Genomic DNA, 20,993 nt, shown 5'->3' with positions numbered 1-20,993 from the left:
CTCTGGATTCAATCCCCAGTACCAAAAAAAAAAAAAAAAAAAAAAGGGGGGGGTGGAATCTTAACAAATAGATTAACATATGTAAAGAAAGAATATGTATATATGAAAGGTGAAGAGGTATACATGTAGGTTTGTGGGAGATGCTAGGTCATGGAAACCTAAAATAAGGACACTAATGTAGACCTAAAACTAACAAGTGGCTATGAAAACTTCCTGACCTGCTTTTGGGAAGGAGATTACACAGTTAGTGTATTTAGGGTACAGAGGGAAAAAAATACTCAATTCAGAAACATTATTTGAGAACTTACTTGAAATCTGGTCCTAGGCTAGTCACTGGGGTGAAAAGATGGAGAGATGCTTTGCAGAGTCCTATTGGAACCAGAGAGAAGGCATTTAGCTTAGAGATGAAGGGAAGATCTGAGGAATCCTTTCCAGAGAGGCCGATGCCTTAGCAGTTTTGAAGGTTTAATTAGAAGAATTCAAGAAATGTTCCCAAGCAATGGGTATGTGAGAACAGAGGCATAAAGTATGGAGCAGCCTGGTATAGAAAAGAACCATGACCAGCTGTTGAGTGATGCTGGAGTATATGAAGCAAAGCTGCTTGAAACAGGTAGGTGGTGGTCAGGTCATAAAGGATCTTATTTGCCATGCTAAGAAGCCTCTTTTTTTTTTTTTCTTTTTAGATATACACGACAGTAGAATGTTTTGACATATTTCATATATATATATATGAGCGTGTGTGTGTGTGTGTGTGTGTATATGTATAACTTGTAACAATTAGTATCTCATTCTTATGGTTATACATGATGTGGAGACTCACTGTGGTGTGTTCCTATATGAACATAAGAATGTCATATCTGATTCATTCTATTATCTTTCCTATTCCTATTCCCCTCCCTTCCCTTCATTCCTTTTTGTCTAATCTGCTGAACTTCTTTTCTTCTCTTCCCTCCTTGTTGTGTTAACATCTGCATATCAAGGAAGCCTCAGTTTTAATTTTTTATGCAAGTGGTCTTTAAATTATCTTGATTATGTACTATACTTTGTAAAAAATACACTGCAGTATGTTCTTACTTATACATTATATCAAGTAACACAGAACTAATTTTTTTCATTTATTTGCTTATATATATGTATGTGTGTATATATGTGTGTATGTATATACATACATGTATATATATACATACACATATATATATATACATACACACACACATATATATGTATTTATATATAAATCAAATGCCAAAAACAAAATTTTATTTATACATACATACATACATACTGGGGATTGAACCCATGGGCATTCTACCATTGGGTTATATCCCCATCCCTTTTCATTTTGAGACAGTGTCTCACAAAATTGCTGCAGCTGGCTTTGAACTTGTCATCCTCTGGCCTCAGCTTATCAATAGCTGGGATTATAGGTATATGCCACCATGCCCAGCCAAACTAAAAATTTTAAAAGGATCAACTAAAAACAAATATGAAGTTGTATTTTTTTTTAGAGAGAATTTTTTAATATTTATTTTTCAGTTTTCGGTGGACACAACAGATTTATTTTTTTAATTTTTTTTTTTTATGTGGTGCTGAGGATCAAACCCAGCGCCCTGCGCATGCCCAGCCCTTTCTTTTTATACTCTAGTGATTTTGTCTGTTTATTTCTTAGAGGCAAATGCTCTATAGTACTTTAATATTGCTATTAACTATATTAATGTGTACTAATTATACCTGTCAATATTTAGGTCAGTTTTGCTAGTGTATAGGAGAATGATAGTGGTGGAGATGGGAAAAAGATGGGAGGTTAGGGCTGGAGATAGAGTATTCATTAGGAAGTTAATGAAATTTCCCAGGAGAAAATTGATGAGGTTCTCTGGCTTCAAGGAGTCTCTCACTGAAGAGAATAGTTTTACTCAATACAAACCAGTAAATGTAGTTCTAAATAAATGGGTAGACTTTAGGTGTTTTATAATTAGAGATCAGAGTTATTTTTTTTTTTATGAGATATGCCACTAATTGTAGAACAACATCCTTATTTCCAAAATAAAAACCCTGAACCTATTACCAGTTGCTTCCTATTCCCCCAACTCCAGCTCCTGGAAATTACTGCTTTATAACTGCGGTTTTGCTTGTTGTGGATATTTCATATAAATGAAATCATAACTAACCTTTTGTTTCTGGCTTCTTTTGTTTATGTTTTCAGGGTTCATCTGTGTTGTAGAAGGTATCAGTGCTTCATTCCTTTTAACATCTAATTTATCCTATTGTCTGGATATGCCAAATTTATTTGTTCTTTCACCATTTGGCAGATATTGGGGTATTGCTACTTTTTGGCTATTATGGATAATGGTACTCTGAAATTTTTGTATAAGTTTTTGTGTGAACATGTTTTTCATAGTCCTGAGCATATACCTAGGAGTGGAATTGCTGGATCATGTAGTAACACTTTGTTTAAATTGTTTTCTATGCTCTGTTTTACATTGAGAGTTCCAGTTTTCTTTGTATCTTCATCAATACTTATTATTTCTATCATTTTTATTATAGTGGAAAAAGTTAAAAGGTTAGAAAATCAGAGAAGGCTTCATGGAGGAAGCAGAGATTGGCTTGGGACTAATATATATCAGTTTGCTGACATATTAACACAGTGAGAGATAAGGACTAGGGAACCAACCAGGTAGGTAGAGGTTTCTTAGTTTATTCATTTGTTCATTTTTTATTACTTGCTCAACAAATATTTTCTGAGGTAGGCACTGTCTTTGTGAGACCTCTGTCTAATTCTCTGACTTGGTCTTCCTAGTCAATGAAACTTTATGAGAGAGCAGATCATATTTGCTTTCTCTGTTCTCCTCTCTCTTTCCTCTTCTGAGTCCAGTGAGATCTGGCTTCTGCCCAAACCTTGGATTTTGCCAAGGGATCATGACCTTCCTGGTTGGACACTTTCATATTTTACCTTTCCTAACATCTATGCTGCACTGGACACCTTTGCCTATTTTCTTGGGACCCTTTCCTCACTTGCCTTAGATATTCCATGCTTTTGTTTTTTCTCCTTTTAACTTATGCACTGTCCTTTCTAGTTATTTTTCCTTCCCTCCTTTCTCAGTGTGTCCCATCAGTGTTTCCTTCTTCAGGGTTCTGTTTCAGAACCTGTCTCGTCCTGCTCTTTTGTGCTCTCTTTACAGTCTCATTCCTGCTTACTACTCCCTGATCTGCAGCTGCTCCTGAGCACCAAATCACCTAGCTACCTGCATGTGACATATCTCTAACTATATGTCTCACAACTACCCTTGTGTTAGCATATCAGAACTGATCTCTTGAATTTTTGCTCCTTTCTCCTCTATTATTCTCTATAAACATAAAGAAAGATCGTCTCTACTTTATTTTGAGGTAGAAATTCCTGAGCCATTCTTTTTTTTTTTTCCAGTTGTAGAAGGACACAGTACTTTTATTTATTTATTTATTTATTTTTATGTGGTTCTGAGGATCCAACCCAGTGCCTTACATGCTAGACAAGCCCTCTACCGCTGAGCTACAGTCAGAACTTCCTGAGTCATTCTTTATTCCTTTTTTTTCCTTCACATCCAAAAATCACTGTTCATCTTATGTTTCTTGCTCCATTCCACTGCATATGCCATTCCATTCTGCCTGATATTTTCTTTTTCTTTTTCTTTTTTTTTTTTGGTACTAGTTATTGAACCCAGGGGCACTTAACCACTGAGCCACATCCCCAGCCCTTTTTTTGTATTTTATTTAGAGACAAGGTCTCATTGAGTTACTTAGGGCCTCACTAAGTTACGGAGGCTGGCTTTGAACTCAGGATTCTCCTTCTTTACCCTCCCGAGCCATAGGGATTATAGGCATGCACCACCTGGTTTTGCCTGATATTTTCTTTTTTTTTATACAATACCTTTATTTTATTTATTTTATGTGGTGCTGAGGATTGAGCCCAGTGCCTTGCATGTGCTAGGTAGGGGAGCACTCTGCTGCTGAGCCATAACTCCAACCTGCCTGATATTTTCTGATTCAGGTAAACATAAGCTCCTTTCAGATTGCCCTGAAATCTCTGGCCTGAACCCCTTATTAAGCTCTCACATGTTTATACATTTGTCTATTGTTACACCATATTAAACTGTGTGTGATTTCCTTTATGAGGAGAGGTTCAGAGAGTGCTTGCTCTAGAGTATAGCTCATATTCATAAGGTGAGTCTTTTCTGGTGTCTCCACTGGTGTGGTGTTCATGTGGTTTCTTCACTCTGGCAGAGTGAGAGTTCTAACATGCTCTTCGTTTTCTGTCTCCAGCACTGCTTGTCTTCTAGTAATTCTGTGTCTCTCTCAGCTCTGTAGCATTTGCTATCTAATGAACCTCAAGCAGTCTTGCCCAGTGCCCTTATTTGGTCTCAGACTGGTCGGAGACCTTCCCACTGGATTCTGGGACCCCCTCTTTATAGCTCCTTACTCTCTAGTTTATCACCTCTCAAATTCTAGCCAAACACATATCTCTGCCTCTGAGGCTCAGTGGGAATCTTCTGTTTAGGTTGTGGATTACTCTGCTACAGTTGGGAAATTGTTTTTTAATAGCCAGTTGGGCAGTTGTGAGGTTCACTTCAAGCTTTCCTTTTCTCAAGATTGTAGCCTTGTTGGGCTGGGATTATGGCTCAGCGGTAGAGCGCCCGCCTAGCGTGGGTGGGACCTGGGTTTGATTCTCAGCACCACATTAAAAAAATAAAGGCATTGTGTTGTGTCCATCTACAAAAAAGATTCTCTCTCTCTCTCTCTTTCTCTAAAAAAAAAAAAAAAAAAAAAAGATTGTAGCCTTGAAGTCTCTATTTTCTGTTTTCTTCTGACTAAAACCAGTTGTTTTGAGTATTCTATCAAGCTTTGTAGTTGTTTATAGCATGATGGTGAGTGGTGCCAGTTCTTCCATCATGGCTGGGAGCAGAAATCTACTGTGATTACTTGTTTATGTGTCTGTCTGCTCCATAAAAAACTGTCTTATTCAGAATTATATCCCTAGTATCTAGCAACCTAGGTTAGGTTTGGAGTAACCTAAAGACAATGCTGGAAAGAACACTACATTGGAACGTGTGTGTTAGGGAGCATCCTTCTTTCCTCTCTCCTTTTAGTCTCAGCCCATTAAGTAGGTGCTTTCTCTCCAGGAGGGAACAACATTTGGAAGGTACCTTTTTTTTTTTAATATTTTTTTTTAGTTGTAGTTGGACACAATACCTTTATTTTATTTATTTATTTTTATGTGGTGCTGAGGATCTAACCCAGTGCCTTGCAAATGCTAGGCGAGCGCTCTACTGCTGAGCCACAACCCCAGCCCTGGAAGTTAACTTTTGCTCTTTTCTTCACCTTTTCTCTGACTCACTCCACAAACAAGCAGAGTGATTTTTTGGTTGATGAGGTTAGAAAAGAATCCTCTTGTGTGGAGCGAGTGGCCAGTTTTCAGGGTCTGCAATGTTCTCACCCTGCAGTGTGCTACCCTGCCCATGGTAGGACAGCCTACATTTTCCCAACTGAGTAAGTTTAATTCTATATTGGAAAGTATTAGGAAAGGCCAAGTGATTACGCATCTCTGCCATGTTCTCCAGTCACCCTGTCACTTACTAAAAAAAAGTCAGTTTGGTCTTCATTTTCCCTAACTGCCATGTTTTATATTTTAATTAGTCTCAAACTTTGGATGGGAAGGATTAATTATCATCCTTAGCCCCCTCCCGGTCACAGACTGAAGATGGGACAAAGATAGTTCCTGGTTAAGCAAGAAATCTTTTCCTTACAAGTTGCCCTTTTCTTTTGTTTTTATTCCTACTTGTGTCCATGTGCACAGGTAAATGTACCTGGCACCCAGAAGGTACTCATGGGCCCTGACTTCACTTTCCTCCTTTGCCTTAGCCTTTGGTAGGACTTCTGAGGGCTGTAGTCTGTGTTATAAGCAGTCAGGCCAAGCGGTGTCTTTCCTTTAAGGGAATAATATGTTATGTTTATTTTTTATTTTTAAACTTTTATTAGAGCATTATAGTTATACCTGGTAGTTGGGCTCATCTTGGTAAAATCATGCATGCATGGAATGTGATTTCAATTCCCATTACCCGCTCTGCCTGCTGAGAATGATATATTTTTGCGCATGTATTGGTCTTATCTTCAGGAGAAAAGCATTTTGGGAAGAATTTTTAGATGGCGTTATATCCCTGCTCTTCTTGTTTCTGCTGGGCACCTAATTTCAGGTAGATGACTAATGGAATGTATCTTACAGCAATGAGCCTTCAGCAGGAACTTTCCCCTGCCAAACTGTCCTATATTCTTAACTATATTGCAGTACAGGAACATAATAAATTATTAATCCTGAATCTGTCTCCTCAGATTGTAGGATAATGACTTGAGTACATGGCAGCTGGGGGAAGGTAGACTTTTCTGGTGGTTAACAAACCATATGAACTTTTTGATTCTAAAATTTATCTAGCATTGAAGAAATCTGTGGGATCTTGTTATATCATAATTTAATTGACATAAGACCAATCAAAATCCCTAGTTAGCCTCTCTCCAATGAAATTAAATCTTGCTTAGGTATTCTTTGGTAAAAGACAATCAATTGTCTTAAGTCTTTATCTTGGAAAACTATAATTTTGGTGAGTTCTTTTTGTCTTCTAGAAAAAACTATGCAAACATAAATGTGTTTTCTAACTTGTGTAACAAAGAGGGATGAGAAAATGGCATAATTGGCAGTAAACCTAACTCAATTTAAAAGCTCTTTTAAATTGACCCTTCTGAGAAATTTCTCAAGGGAGGAAATATGATAGCTGAGTAGTTTATAAAACATAATAACATTTCAAGGCCAAAGTATAGTTTTGGTTTATTTTGGAGATTATATAAAAATTTTAGTAATTAGAACAGCTTCTAATCCAAGACATTCTATAGAATTTGTCAGGAACATGGTCAAGAACTTTATGAGGTTAATGTTTAGATATCTATTTTCAAGTGAGCAGTATTGATAAGTTTGAGTCCAAATGGTTAGCTCTTGATCTGAGGGCCTGTTCCTGCCATCCCCCACCACACATTCTTTTCTTTTTTTGCTGTTGTTTTAGTGCTAAGGATTGAACTCAGGCTAGACGGGGTGGCACACACCTGTAATCCCAGTGGCTTGGGAGGCTGAGGCAGGAGGATTGGAGGTTCAAAGCCAGCCTCGGTAATTTAGTGAGGCCCTAAGCAACTCAGCAAGATCCTGTCTCTAAATAAAATATAAAAAAAGGACTGGGGATGTGGCTCAGTGAGTAGTTAAGTGCCCTGGGTTCAATACCCTGTACTGAAAAATAAAAGTAAAAAAAGATTGAACCAGACCCCTGTGTATGCTAAGCAGAGTTCTTCTACTGAGCTATGCTTGTATACCCTAGGGCCTGCCTTTTAATTTTTTTTCTGGGCTGGGGATATGGCTCAAGCGGTAGCGTGCTCGCCTGGCATGCGTGCAGCCCGGGTTCGATCGTCAGCACCACATAAAAACAAAGATATTGTGTCCGCCGAAACTAAAAAATAAATATTAAAATTCTCTCTCTCTCAAAAAAAACCCAAACAAATACATAAATTTTTTTTTTCTGATCCTTCATTCAGGAACTTCCTTAACAAAAATCAGCCCATGTGGTTAAAATCTGATATCTACTTTTGAATCTGCACAGAACTGGATAAGTTTCAAAAAGAAATTATAAGAATTGGTCTTGATTCTGCCTGTTCATCAGCTAATAAGAGATAGACAGTGGCTAAGAGTGGGGTCAATAGTGAAACAAGCAAGAGTCTTGAGTCCTAGTTTTATAGACTGGATGGTGTTGTTGAAACCCACTTTCATCAGTATCTTCATCTATAAAATAGGATTTTTGTGAGGATAAATAAAATATAAATGGCTTAGCCTGCTCCCAGGTTCATAAATAAAATCCAGCAAATTTTAGCAATAGTTTTTTTAATGTGATGGCATGAAGTCCAAGTTGTTTAAAATTTTGCCTAAACTCAGGATGATCCAGTGGCCAGTAAGTTTGGGTTCTCTGCTGTTTTGTTTTGTTTTTTTCCTAGTACAAAAAACCCAGGGGCATTTTACCACTGAGCAACTAGGAAAAAAAAATTTTTTTTTGACACAGGATCTTGCTAAATTGCTGAGATAGGCTTTGAACTTGGGATTCTTTTGCCTTAGCCTCCTGAATTGCTGGTATTATAGGTGTGTGCCATCATGCCTGGCTCTAATGGTTTCTTAAGCTTCCGTCCAGTGGAATCTCAGTCCCCACATTATTAAATAAATGTAGGCATCTGGCCTTTCTGCATTGTCAGAAAAAGTTGGCCTCCATTCATTTGGTTTTACAGACTTAGCATTGATTGAAACCCGTTATAGAGTGAACTGTGTTGTCCATTTTCCATGGTAGTAACTTGCCACTAAGGAACATGTCAGGCCACTTGTTTCTTCCTCTAGCTAAGGTAATTTTTCCTCTGGAGGAGGAGGACTCTGTTCTATCATGACACCACCTTGCCCTCTGCCCTGGTTCACTTCCCTCAACACTGATTTCGTGCTTACACTTTGCAAGGCCTTGTTCGAGAACAAGTCAACAGCACTTTTGGATTTTGTGTTAGTAGTAGTTTACAGAGTGAAGTCCCTTCCTTCCTTCTAAGCATATTTATTGTGTCCTGTTATTATTATTTTTTAATATCTTCATTATTTATTTATTTATTTTTATGTAGTGCTGAGGATAATTAATACCCAGTACCTCACACGTGCTAGGTGAGTGAGTGCTTACCACCAAGCCGCAATCCCATCCCATGTCCCCATTGTTATAAGCATTAGAAATATAGTGGAGAACAAGACAGATATGGTCTCTGGCTTCATGGAGCCTGCTGTCTATTGACACCTTTGCCTTGCTTAGGGACCAGAAATTCTGTTTCAGAGGAATGATGTTGTTAGTATCAAGTTTCCTTCTGAGAAGTCTGAGGCCTCTTAAGGGTTTTAAGGCAATGAAATGACCATAGGGACGTAGTCTTCCTTGCAGAATTCTAGAAATATAATTGAGGGAATTTGATGTCTCAAGCTAGTCTCAATGAAGTAACCTTCTGGTAAGAGTTAGTAGACTAGAATGAAGTCCCTGTTTCCAGCTTTGCTTTTAGTCTAGCTTACTCTTTCACCTTTAATAATTACTCCATATCCTTGAATGAGAATTGAGGGTAGTTATCTGGAGATAACACTGTAACAACAGCCTTTGCCCCCAATTTGGAAGCGTGTGTTGTAGGGACAGACGAGGCAAGGCACCTAAGATAGCAGGAAACAGTTTTATTTGGCTGCAGCCAGGTTCAGAGGGTACAACTTTTGCTATAATCAATCAATCCCCTGAACCCCGAGTTCAGGTAGTTTGAGAACTTTAAACCCAGCATGTAAGGGGAGGGGCTCAGAAGTTCACAGTCTGCAGAAGTTCACATAAAAGCAGCTTTTTCTTTCACTGGGGCAAGTTATCCCTTCAAGGGACAACACCTGAGAAGGGGAGAGCTTCTTCTCCCCTTTCTTTCCTCCTCCTGCCAGCTGTTACCATGGAGCCCATTTGGTGACATCTCTTATCTCAGAAATGTCGACATCTCTGTGAAGCCCAGCTCAAGGCCAGAGACCTTGTTTACACATTTCTACAAACTACTATAATGACACATGTTTATGAAAAACCAGTAAGGGGGGAGCTGGGGATGTGACTCAAGCGGTAGCTCGCCTGGCATGCGTGTGGCCCGGGTTCGATCCTCAGCACCACATACCAACAAAGATGTTGTGTCCGCCGAGAACTAAAAAATAAATATTAAAAATTCTCTCTCTCTCTCTTAAAAAAAAAAAAAAAAACCAAAAAAAAAAAAAAACCCAGTAAGGGGGTGTCGAGCGCCTGGAGTGCTGATTTCTTCCTGGCCACTAGCCAAGTAAAATAAGGCAATACGAAAATAGGATGTTTATCTATCTACATTGAACTCTTTTGTAGAGACTCTTTTGCTGACAGTCCCAAAATCAGCCAGGGTGAAGATTTCTGGAGAAGCCCAGTGAAGACTTTTCTGTGGAGAAAAGGGGTGGGTATTAGATATACCTGCCAGTTAGCACTTGAAGGTCTTTCCTGCATCAGGGTGCCTCTGTCTTTTTTGGCATCAGGTTTGTTCCTCAGGCCCTCAAGTGAACAGTTCCACTGCTTAGCATTAGGCAAGCACCAGATTATATAAGTACTGAATTTCCCTGATCAATCACAAAGGAAAACTATAAAATACCCTAAGACAAGAAGGAGTTGTGAATGTACCTGGATGGTGAGTTAAACATTACAGACATTATCTAAGGAAATACAAAAGCAGAGAGGAATGCTGGCCAGGCCTGTCTGAATCTCTACCCACTGAAGACTACCCCTAAAGATGGGATCCCAGAGTATCTCACTCCAATTCTCCTTTTTAAATTCTCCCTGCAGATGATAGGATTTTTAGGAAAGCTCTTTCTTCCAACTGGCTTGACATTATGCTTTGATTCTAATCCAACAGCACATTTGAATTCAAAATAAATGTGTGCTCATGAATTCTCTCACTTTTAGGTAATAAAGGGAATGAGTAGTATTAACAGACCTGGAGAAGGGGTATTTACATTGATTTGGTTTCACTTTGGTAGATTTAATTTCAGACTCAGGTTTACAGTTTTAAGAGAATTGCCATCTTGCCTGTTAAGAGATGGCTCCTTTTTTTTTTTTTTTTTTTTAAGTATATATAGCTCAGTGTTTATGTCCTTAACCAAGGGCAGCCTGAGTCAGCTGGAGGCTTATGGAAATGAGCCTGCTAGAGTGAATGAGTCTTAATCAGAATAAATGAAGCAACCTTGTAGAGAGGAGCTAAGAGCTACATTCCATTTCAGAAAGTTGAGTAATCTGCATCCTGCTGGGTCAGTCTGGGCATCTGGCCTGAAGCAAAACAGCCCCATGCATGTGCTGAAGCAGTGCCAAGCTTTCCTTCTACCTGTGTGCTCTACTTCATCAGTTATAGCTGCTTGGCTTTCAAAATTGCTCTCAGCTGTGCTCCCCAGAGTGCACTTATAAGCTGCACTCTGACATTTCTCACAGTGCATTTTTCAAATAACGGGGTGAATTTTAATGACTCCTTCTTTGAAGGGTTCCAAGGGAGGGCTTGGCCTCTAAGCTCAGGTAAGCAGACCTTAAGAAGGATTATTTGCTGAGTGTGGTCAAGGCAGAAGCAAAAGTTTTCTGACTTGTTCCCAGAGACTTTTTCTCTGACAAGTATACCCTCCTTTTTCCCCCCAAGCTGCTTTGATTGAGCTATTTCGCCTCCACTCTTTCATATTTCATGTGGGGGTTGCTGCCTTGGCAGCATAGCTGCCCTGTTAGTGGGAAGGAATGATAAGAGTGAAAGTTTTCTCTGTATGATATGTTTTCAGATGTGCCTGTGGAGAATGTATGTGTTTGTGAGAGGCACTGAGACATGTTTGGGTGTTGTTATTACCTCCGTCCCTAGAATTAATGTCACTTTTGAATCAGCAGAGAAGTGTTGCCATTTTACAGATGAAGATAAAAGGCCAGTTTCAGTAGTAAAGAGTCTGTACTAAATAATTTGATAGTCAGGAGCTTTGACCAATTCGCCTGTTTTTATTTCTGTTAGTAGAATGTGTAAATTACAATCAATTTAAACATGGAGGTATAAGAGAAAGATCTATGTATCTGAATACATGTCATAAAAATGAAGTCTATTGAAAGTAACCTCTGCAGTAAATAAGAATACATGGATGTCAATACCAAATTCTCCGAGTGTCAGTGTTACATTAGGGTGATGAATTGGAATACGCTTTTCTAATACTTGTGATTCTTGATTCTTTATAAATGTTGTCTCATATTCAGTGCCTTAAACATGCTACGTGCATTTAAAATATCTTCTCAAGGATACTTAATTCAAATAATAACTAATAAATATCCAGGTGTTTCAGGTTAACAAATACTGTACCAGGTTAAATGAAACCCAGGTCCTACCATCAGAGAGCTCACGGTATGGAGGTGGAGGTAGATGTAGAACATAAATAAGCACAATAAATTCCAAGATGTGATGGGGCAGCACGATGGGGCAGCAAAGAGTGGAACCCTGTTCTATAACAGGCTGGAGAGACATGAGATATTCTCATTCCTTTGAACCTTTTTCCAGATTCATCTGAAGTGGTTTTAACCTGCAGAGTTCTTTTTACTTTTTTATGTCAGAGGGAGGGAAGAGAGGATGTACAGCTCTGTAACGTCTAGAGAGTAAGAGCCCTGAGAAATGTATTTCTGTACAGATACAGATTGGCTTTGATTTAATTTACATAATCTGGCTCTCAAAAATTCTAAGAATACTAACTACTCACACAGTTTTGCTTTCATTTACACACAGATGAGAAAGCAGCTGTAGCTCTGCTTTTTATTTGCTATAAGCAAAAAGTGGTTTGAGATATTTAAGTTTTTGAAGCTCAGTTGTATTGAGTCCTCACATGTCCCAGTTCAGCCCACTGCAGGGTTGTGTTTTTTTTTTTTATTATTTAAAATTTTTTTTATGACACTTACATAATGCTCCAAAAAGGGAGATTTTCAATGGATAAATTGACATAAACTTTTCTTCTATTGGCCATATCTGCTGAAATAATCCTTCATGCCTAGCTATATTCTTTGCTTATTTTTTTTAAGCTTACTGCTGTTTTATTTAATTTACATATCTTTGCTGCAACCTTCTAAATGACCTTTTCCTGAGAAATAAGAAAATAAGCCAGAAAAAAAGAGAGAAAGAGCAGAAAAGAACATCCTCAAAACAAAACAGTTCTCTGATTCAAGGTTCTTTGTGTGGGTTTCAAAAGGAGGTTGGTGTGATTGTGGTGAATGCAAATAATTTATCAGCCCATAATAACTGTAGTCAGAGATGGCAATCAACTGCAGGTTCTTAACAATAATATCTACAAGTGGGCTATACAGGGAATTGCTAGATTCACGACATCCTATCTAGGTGCTTTTCTTTTTAGAAAAAAAATTGTTTTCTTTTTGGAACCACTTTAATATACAGACCAAAGTTTATCTGTTATCATTTGATACCTCTGCTTTTTGAAATACAACAGTATTATATAGAGAGGTGTGGGCTCCCCTCACACTGTGGCTTGGAGGCGTGCTCTTCTTGCTGACAGCATTCTCTAGAGTCTTTTAGTCATAATGTGGTGGGAGAAAAAGCGGAGCAGGATTCTGAGTACATCACATGCAGCAGTGTAACCCCCTAGTTTTTTTTTTCCTCCAAAAGTACATGTTTTAATCATTTGCCGTCAATCTGCCTTTAAATATTATAAAGCCCATGATGACTGGATAATTTCTGAACAGGTGGCTTTATGGTAGGAGAGCTATTTTCATCTACCCCAGTGATTTGATTGATACTTTTTTCTTTTTTGCAGTGCTAGGGATCAAACCCAGGGCCTTATGCATGCTAGGCAACTGCTTTACCACTCAGCTATGTCCTCAACCCCTTGATTAATACTTGATTATAAAAAATGGCTTTGGGATAGACCTTGACAGATGATGGGTTAAGCAACTATTCAATTAGTGCAAACTTTTTATTTATTAATAAGTATCATATAGGGGGCTGGGGATGTGGCTCAAGTGGTAGCGCGCTCGCCTAGCATGCGTGCGGCCCGGGTTCGATCCTCAGCAGCACCACATACCAACAAAGATGTTGTGTCCGCCGAGAACTAAGAAAAAATAAATAAATGTTAAAATTCTCTCTCTCTCTCTCTGTCCCCCTCTCTCTCTCACTCTCTCTTTAAAAAAAAAAAATAAGTATCATATAGAAGCTAAATTTATTAGAATTGTGATAGGATGGTTTCTTTTTTCACCCAAGAGAAGGTGAGTATGGATCTAGGTGTTAGTAGTGATGGATGACTATTTGCCTAGATGAACTGGGAGGCTATTCTCCACTGTTGCTTGTTCAAAAATTTTCATGGTGAAAAACCTCACTCACCTTTAAGTGATCTGAAATAGATAGCTCAGGGAACTGAAACTTGGTTGGATCTTTCATGAGGAAAGATTAATTTGAAAGGATTTTCTAGTTTAGGATGTAGGCAGGAAAGGCTCTTTCTGAGCTCCTTATGTTACTCAGTAATCTCTTCATCCACTCGTTTTTTCTTGTTACTTAACATCTCTTACCATACTGCTTGTTCAGTGCTCTTCCAATTTAATTTCAGAACTCTAATTTATCAGTGAATTGAGAACTTTGCTTTCCTCTTCTAAGGAAATTAATTAACATTAAGGATCTGACTCAAATGACTAAAACTCGAGTTATTGAATTCTGGAGCTGACATCTTTTGCCAATTTTGTTAGATTTAAAAATTATTTAGGGCTGGGGTTATGGCTCAGTGGTAGAGCCTTTGCCTACCACGTGTGAGACACTGGGTTCGATTCTTTTTTTTTTTTTAATTATTGGTTGTTCAAAACATTACAAAGCTCTTGACATATCATATTTCATACATTTGATTCAAGTGGATTATGAACTCCCATTTTTACCCCAAATACAGATTGCAGAATCACATCGGTTACACATCCACTTTTTCTTAGTACTGCATAAAAATAATAAATAAAATCAGGTATTGTGTCAATCTACAACTAAAAAATTTTTTTTTATTATTTAAATTTTTTTTTTTTTTTGTAGTGCTGGGGATTGAACCCAGGGCCTTGTGCATTCGTGGCAAGTGCTCTACCAACTGGGCTATATCCCCAGCCCTACTGGGTGAATTTTTAAGATTAACAAAAACTTTTTACCTACTATGTTCCAGGCATATATGAAGATAAGATACAACCTTAGCTCTTTTTTTTTTTTTTTTTTTTAATTTTTTAGTTTTTTAGTTTTCGGTGGACACAACATCTCTGTTTGTATATGGTGCTGAGGATTGAACCCAGGTGAGCAGCATCCCAGCCCCAACCTCAGCTCTTAAAGAGGGCAAAGTTTGGGCTGGGGATGTGGCCAAGCGGTAGCGCGCTCACCTGGCATGCGTGCCGCTCGGGTTCGATCCTCAGCACCACATATAAACAAAGATTTGTGTCCGCCAAAAACTATAAAATGAATATTAAAATTCTCCCTTTCTCTCTCTTTTAAAAAAAAAAAAAGAGGGCAAAGTTTATGAGGCAGACAGACAAATATTATCAGGGAGAAAAATGCTATGATAGATCGAGGCACAGTGGCACATGCTTGCGATCCCAGCTAATCAGGAGAATCACAAATTGAGGAGGATCACACATTTGAAGCTCACTGGACAACCTTGTCCCAAAATCAAAAATAAAAAGGGCTGGGGATAAAGCTTGAAGTAGAGTGTTTGCATAGCATGCTTGAAGCGCAGCATTCAATCCCCAGTTCCAAAAAACAAACAACAACAACAACAAAACACACACACACACACCCATATACAATCATGTAGATATATGCAGGGTGCACAGAAGACAGCTTGGGGTGAAGACTGCATCAGGAATGTTTTCCTGGAAAAAGTGGTGGCTGAGCTGAAAGAAGTATAGCAACAGCAAAAACAATGGTAGCTAGTATTTACTTAGTGTTTATTATATTCCAGGCATGTGTTAAGTACTTTGCATAGATTATTTCCTTTAATATCTTTAATGACATGGTGAGTTAGGAACTATTATTATTATTTGTGTTTTATACATGAAGAAACTAAGAAATTTGACTCCAGGTGACCCAGTTAGGAAGTGACTAGACTGAGATTCAAATGCAGGTAGTCTTATTTTAGCAGCCAAAGCCTCAACTGCAGATTTTTGGGATGGCTGAGAAAAGTTATGGGACCAGGGATATTGATCTTGATATGGGATTTCCTTCCTTCCTTCCTTCCTTCCTTTCTTTTTAAAGATATTTTTAGTGTAGATTGACACAATATCCTTATTTTATTTATTTTTTTTATGTAGTGCTGAGACTTGAACCCAGTGCTTCGCACATGCTAGGCAAGCACTCTACCACTGAGCCAGAACTGTAGCCCCTGGGATTTTCTTTGAAACAAATTTCAACTTAATTTTCTAAGAGTTCAGATGAACATCCCTTGGGGACAGAACATATTTTCTTATTAAACCTAAATTAAATGAGAACATTTTGATATTTCATTTAACCTGTGAAACATAGTTATTCTGCTTTAAGTAGATAAATTAAAAGGACCCTCTCCACATTGTCTATAAATATCACTCTCTGTTAGACACATGTTATGATACTTTTTTTTTTTTTTCTCTTGGGCAATTTACTACAAAGCCAGTACTTTGGAGGCTTCTTTAGTGACAGCCTTAGAGGAGTGGATTTGCTCTTCTAAACATTATTGACTAGCTAAGCACTACAAGGCCCAGCTTTTCTGATTGAGCCCTTGAAAACTTGTTTTTCATCTGGCAGATCATCTAGAGTTAATGTGAATAATAGCTGAGATATATGTTGGGTAACTAGTTCCTGAGGAGTTTTATCTTTGATCAGAATGGTCTTGGGGGAAAATGGAAACACTAAAAGAGTCAATGTAGATACAAAGCCTAATAATACTTGTATAGCAGTCAGTTCAATTTCAGCAAATCACCTACACTGTAACATTTAACAAACTGTGCTCTTAACAAAGCTAGGCACACAGCAAAAGCGGTGAATGGTAATTATTTTCTTTTAAAAGGACTGCTTTGTGAGGCAGCTGCCACCTTTCAGTATAACCTATATGCAGTTGAGGAAAAAACTCTCCTCTTTTGAAAAAGGAGAGAGGGCAGCGGTTATTATCCCAGCCTTTTCTCAACTTCATAATACTCAATTGTGCTTGTCAAAGGTTTTAGGTACTCCCTCTGCCTTGCTTTCTGAGAATGCTAACTCCTGCAGGAGAGAACTGGTGGGGAGAATAACATGGAGCCATGTTGGGGATTTGCATCCCCAACAGAGCCATTTTTGTTTATCAGTAGTATACAGGTGACAGACATGCTAACAGTTAAAAAGAAGGTTGAGGTGCCCCCTGAGGAGGTTTGATTTTGAACGATTACTCTGAGTTTTTTTGGAGATTGATAGGGTGCTTGTTGATCCCGTTTTTTTTTTTGTTTTTTTTTTGAGGGGTATCCATTTTGTTACTACAGCCATCTTGGCTAAGACTCACTGCTTCTGAGAGGATACATACTTTTGATGATAGCTACTGGAATACAGGTATAGAGCCATAGTTCACTGGTTACAGCACCAAATTTAAGGCTTCTGCCGTACTACTTGACAGTAGTTCATAATGATCAAAGGAAATCTTTAAACAAATTCTTGTTCATTTTATAAAATTGTGAGTTTTTTTTTCTTTGTATTGGGTTCACCCAGGGGTGCTTTACCACTGAGCCACATCCCCAGCATTTTTTTGTTTTTTATTTTTTATTTTGACACAGTGTCTTGCTAAGTTGCTGAGGGCCTTGCAAAGTTTCTGGGGCTGGCCTGAATTTACGATCCTCCTGCCTCAGCCACCTAATTCGCTGGGATTACAGGCATGTGTCACCACATGCAGCAAACTGTGAGATTTTTGAGAAAAGAATTTTAGCTTCATTCAGGCATGGTGGCACATGCTTGTCATCTCAGCTACTCGGGGTCTCAGGCCAGAATACTCAAGTTTGAGGCAAGTCTAAGCAACTAAGTGAGATTCCATCTCAAAATTTAAAAAATGAAATGAGTCTGGGGAAGTAGCTCATTGGTAGAGCATCCAGGGTTCAATCTTCAATCCCCAGTAACCACCCGCCCCCCCAAGGTAGCTTCTATGAATGTTACAGTTAAGTTTAAATTTTGCCTATAAAATATCCCATGTGTTGTTTTTTGCAGAGAAACTCTTAACCAGGAGAAGAATTTATCCATTGCTGTTTAATTAATTAATTAAAAAATTTATTAGTTGTAAATGGACACAACACCTTTATTTATTTTTATGAGATGCTGAGGACCTAACTCAGTGTCTTACACGTGCCAGGCAAGCACTCTGTCACTGAGCCACATCCTCAGCCCTATTTTGTATTTTATTTAGAGACAGGGTCTTACTGAGATTCTTGGTGCCTCACCATTGCTGAGGCTGACTTTGAACTCGGTTATCCTCCTGCCTCAGCCTCTGGAGTTCCTGGGATTTCAGGCATGTGCCACCAAACCTGATCAATTGCTGTTTATTATTTCTTTTCTGAAATAATTTTGGTGGTTCATTCTTTCTATTCCCATTTCCACCATATTGCCCTTCCATTGGGATACAGTATAATGAATTTGGTTAAATTCCTGGCAACTTGAACAGTATGGCTTCTAAGATAGTGGGTGTTCTTTCTCGGCTCCCATGTGGCTGGCAGCCATTGCAGTTTCCAAGTGTTATGAAGTCAAGCTTGTTACCTGAGATTTGAGAATGCCAGACAACAGCACAATCTCTAAATATTTCCAGACTTGTTCACAGTTTTTTAAAAGAATTTAACGAATTTCCTCTGGCAATAATTCATATATTCTGCAAACTTTCCCATTCTGCTGCTTGGAATTATGAAACCTGGTCTAGATTTTGTGCCAGATTTATTAGAATTCTGTCTTTTGAGGGTAGTGAGGTAAGTCAGTACTGCTAGTTCCAGAACTTGTTTTGGGGATGCTCCAGGTGTGTTACATACAGGAATCCTGGTTTTAGAAAAAAAAGGGATTGGCTTTGCCCCATTGTTCTCATCCAGATAAGCTTTCTGCATGCTCCTGTCAACTGTGAGTTCCAGACGTCCCCAAAGAGTTTTCAGTCTAAGGTTAGGTTCTACCAATTGTAAGCCCTTTTTTGTGAGGATTTAATGTTGCTTTTTCCTGGGCCCTGGGAGCAGAGCCAGGCTATGGCGACGTGGGCAGGGAGAGGAACTGATCTAAAATTGGAATTTATTTTCATCTTACCTTTTATCCAAGTTACTTCTAGAATCCAATATTGACTCTACCAGTGCTCTCCACTTCCTCCTCTCATGAACTCTATTTCCCAAGAGTAGTAACAATGAAAATTGAATCTTTGAGAGGCTAAATTATTCTTCAGAGGTTAAATTTCTAGAAAATTTTGGTCCTACAGCTGAAACTAGAACCAGTGTCTTTTAACTACCTAAGATAGTTACTTATCTTTTAATCACCTTAAAGAACTATAATCCAGTGAAAGAATAAAGAACTATTTTTCTTTCCATATTTTATTATTGAACACCTAATGGAGCAACATTAAATAGCATTAAAAAAAAACAACAAAAAAAAAAACCAAACAACTCAGTCAAAATCCCACTGAGCCAGGTGTAGTGGTGCATGCCTATAATCCAGATTACTCAGAGGGCTGAGGCAGGAGGATCAGAAGTTTGAGGCCAGCCTGGGCAACTTAGCAAGACCTTGTTTCAAAATAAAAAAATAAAAAGAACTGGGGATGTAACTCAGTGGTAGAATGATTCTGGGTTCAATTCTTAATACCATAAAGTAAAATAAAACGAAGTTAGATGTGGTGGCATATGTCTGTAAACTTAGCAACTCAGGAGGCTGAGGCAAGGGGATCACAAGTTAGAGGCTAGACTCAGCAACTTAGTGGGATCCCTCTCTCAAAATAAAAAATAAAAAGGGCTACCCCTCAGTGGTAAAGGACTCCTGTGTTCAGTCAGTAGTATTTCAAAAACAAACAGAAACAACATGTGAATTGGAAAATCAGAGTATTTCTTCTCTTTATTGGGAACCATTGGGATTAATTTTTGTGGCAATGTTATAGGCCTGCTAACTTCCCTCACATTTTTTTGTACTTCTAGTCACTGTCAGAGATATAAATGCTTCTGATCTTCAGCCTTCTCCCAGGTTTTATTCCTTTGAGATAAGACAAAGGATCCAATTGTCAAATAAGATTTACGTGAATCAGAGATCTTACTCATTACTAAGGATTAGTAATAAATTTAAGAATAAAGCAATCAAGAGGTACAGTGAAATATGGAGAGTCTGGGACATTTTGTATGATTCTCCAGATTCTTCCTTTTCCCATTGGACACGTTCACTATGGGCCAGGGTAATGGGTGAGGTCTCCAACAAAAGCTTTCAGGACACCTCAAAAGCATGTACAGTGTTTGGATTATGACATATTTCCCTTTAATACTCAGATTACTGTATAGTTTACCTGACATTCTTAAGGGAACTGTGGAAGCAAAGAAAGACCTTTGCAGGGCAAACCAGTCATGTAGTCTCCCCCAGTCCCCACCTCCAACTTTTTATTTCTTCCTTTCTTAGAATTTTACCAGAGCTGTTAGTAACATGTAGAGAATAGAACATTCTGTTATCTTTGACCTTGAAATCTCTATAAGTCCCCTTAATCACCCTGCCACCCCAAGTCCAGATCTGTTTCCTCCAGATTCCCATTGGTAAGACATTCCTCATGATTTATCTCAAAGCTGTTGCCATTTTGTGCCAAGGATGAATAGGCAGCTATTCTGTCATCATTTCCTCATATTTTTTCATCCTCTTTTTCTAGTTATGAAGTACCTTAACCAGTATGATTTGTGAGTCTGATTTGACATTTTTGTATAACTTTGTGCTTTTTGACTCACTGGCACTTACCATCTTCCCCTCCCAACTTTTAAATTGTGACAAGAATCCATTGAATTAATAAACCCCATTTATTCTCAGACTTGTTTGTTAAGACATCAGATAGAATGTTTTGAGACTGGCTTTCTCTTGGAGAAAGACAGTTTTTCCTTTAGCTTGCAGGCAATAGCTATTCAAGTTCCCCTAACCCATGTTCTTTTGAATTCAGAGGAGGATTGATGTCCTTATCATTCCTCACTGTTACTTCTTGAATATTAATCTTTCACTTTCAAGTAAAAATTTGACTCTTTGAGGTTTCTTTTTTGAGGTTTCTACCATTAATTATTACTCATCTACCAGCCGTTCACCTCCTTCATCTGTTGTGGCAAACCGGCCTCATTCCTTTCAAAGTTCTGTCATCAGCCTGGATGTTTTCAGTACAACCCGTCCAGTACCTGGCCACT

General features: G+C 38.4%; 1 protein-coding gene across 7 annotated transcripts in view; it reads left to right on the top strand.

The window, feature by feature from the left end:
* Nucleotides 1–20,993, top strand: part of Kiaa0319l (KIAA0319 like) — a 107,165-nt gene that overhangs the window by 8,725 nt on the left and 77,447 nt on the right. The window contains exon 1 of one of the 7 annotated variants that reach the window (XM_040288368.2): nt 311–610. The exons of the other annotated variants lie outside the window; for them this stretch is intronic. Coding sequence (XP_040144302.2) covers nt 529–610 — 82 coding nt within the window. The 5' untranslated portion in view covers nt 311–528. Of the gene's footprint in view, nt 1–310; nt 611–20,993 lie in introns of those variants that run through there. 7 annotated transcript variants of the gene reach the window in all.

Source organism: Ictidomys tridecemlineatus, chromosome 11 (genome assembly GCF_052094955.1).
Source record: "Ictidomys tridecemlineatus isolate mIctTri1 chromosome 11, mIctTri1.hap1, whole genome shotgun sequence".
NCBI classification, from domain to species: domain Eukaryota; kingdom Metazoa; phylum Chordata; class Mammalia; order Rodentia; family Sciuridae; genus Ictidomys; species Ictidomys tridecemlineatus.
The sequence above is the reverse complement of the archived record's forward strand: the minus strand, read 5'-3'. Positions and strand labels throughout refer to the sequence as shown.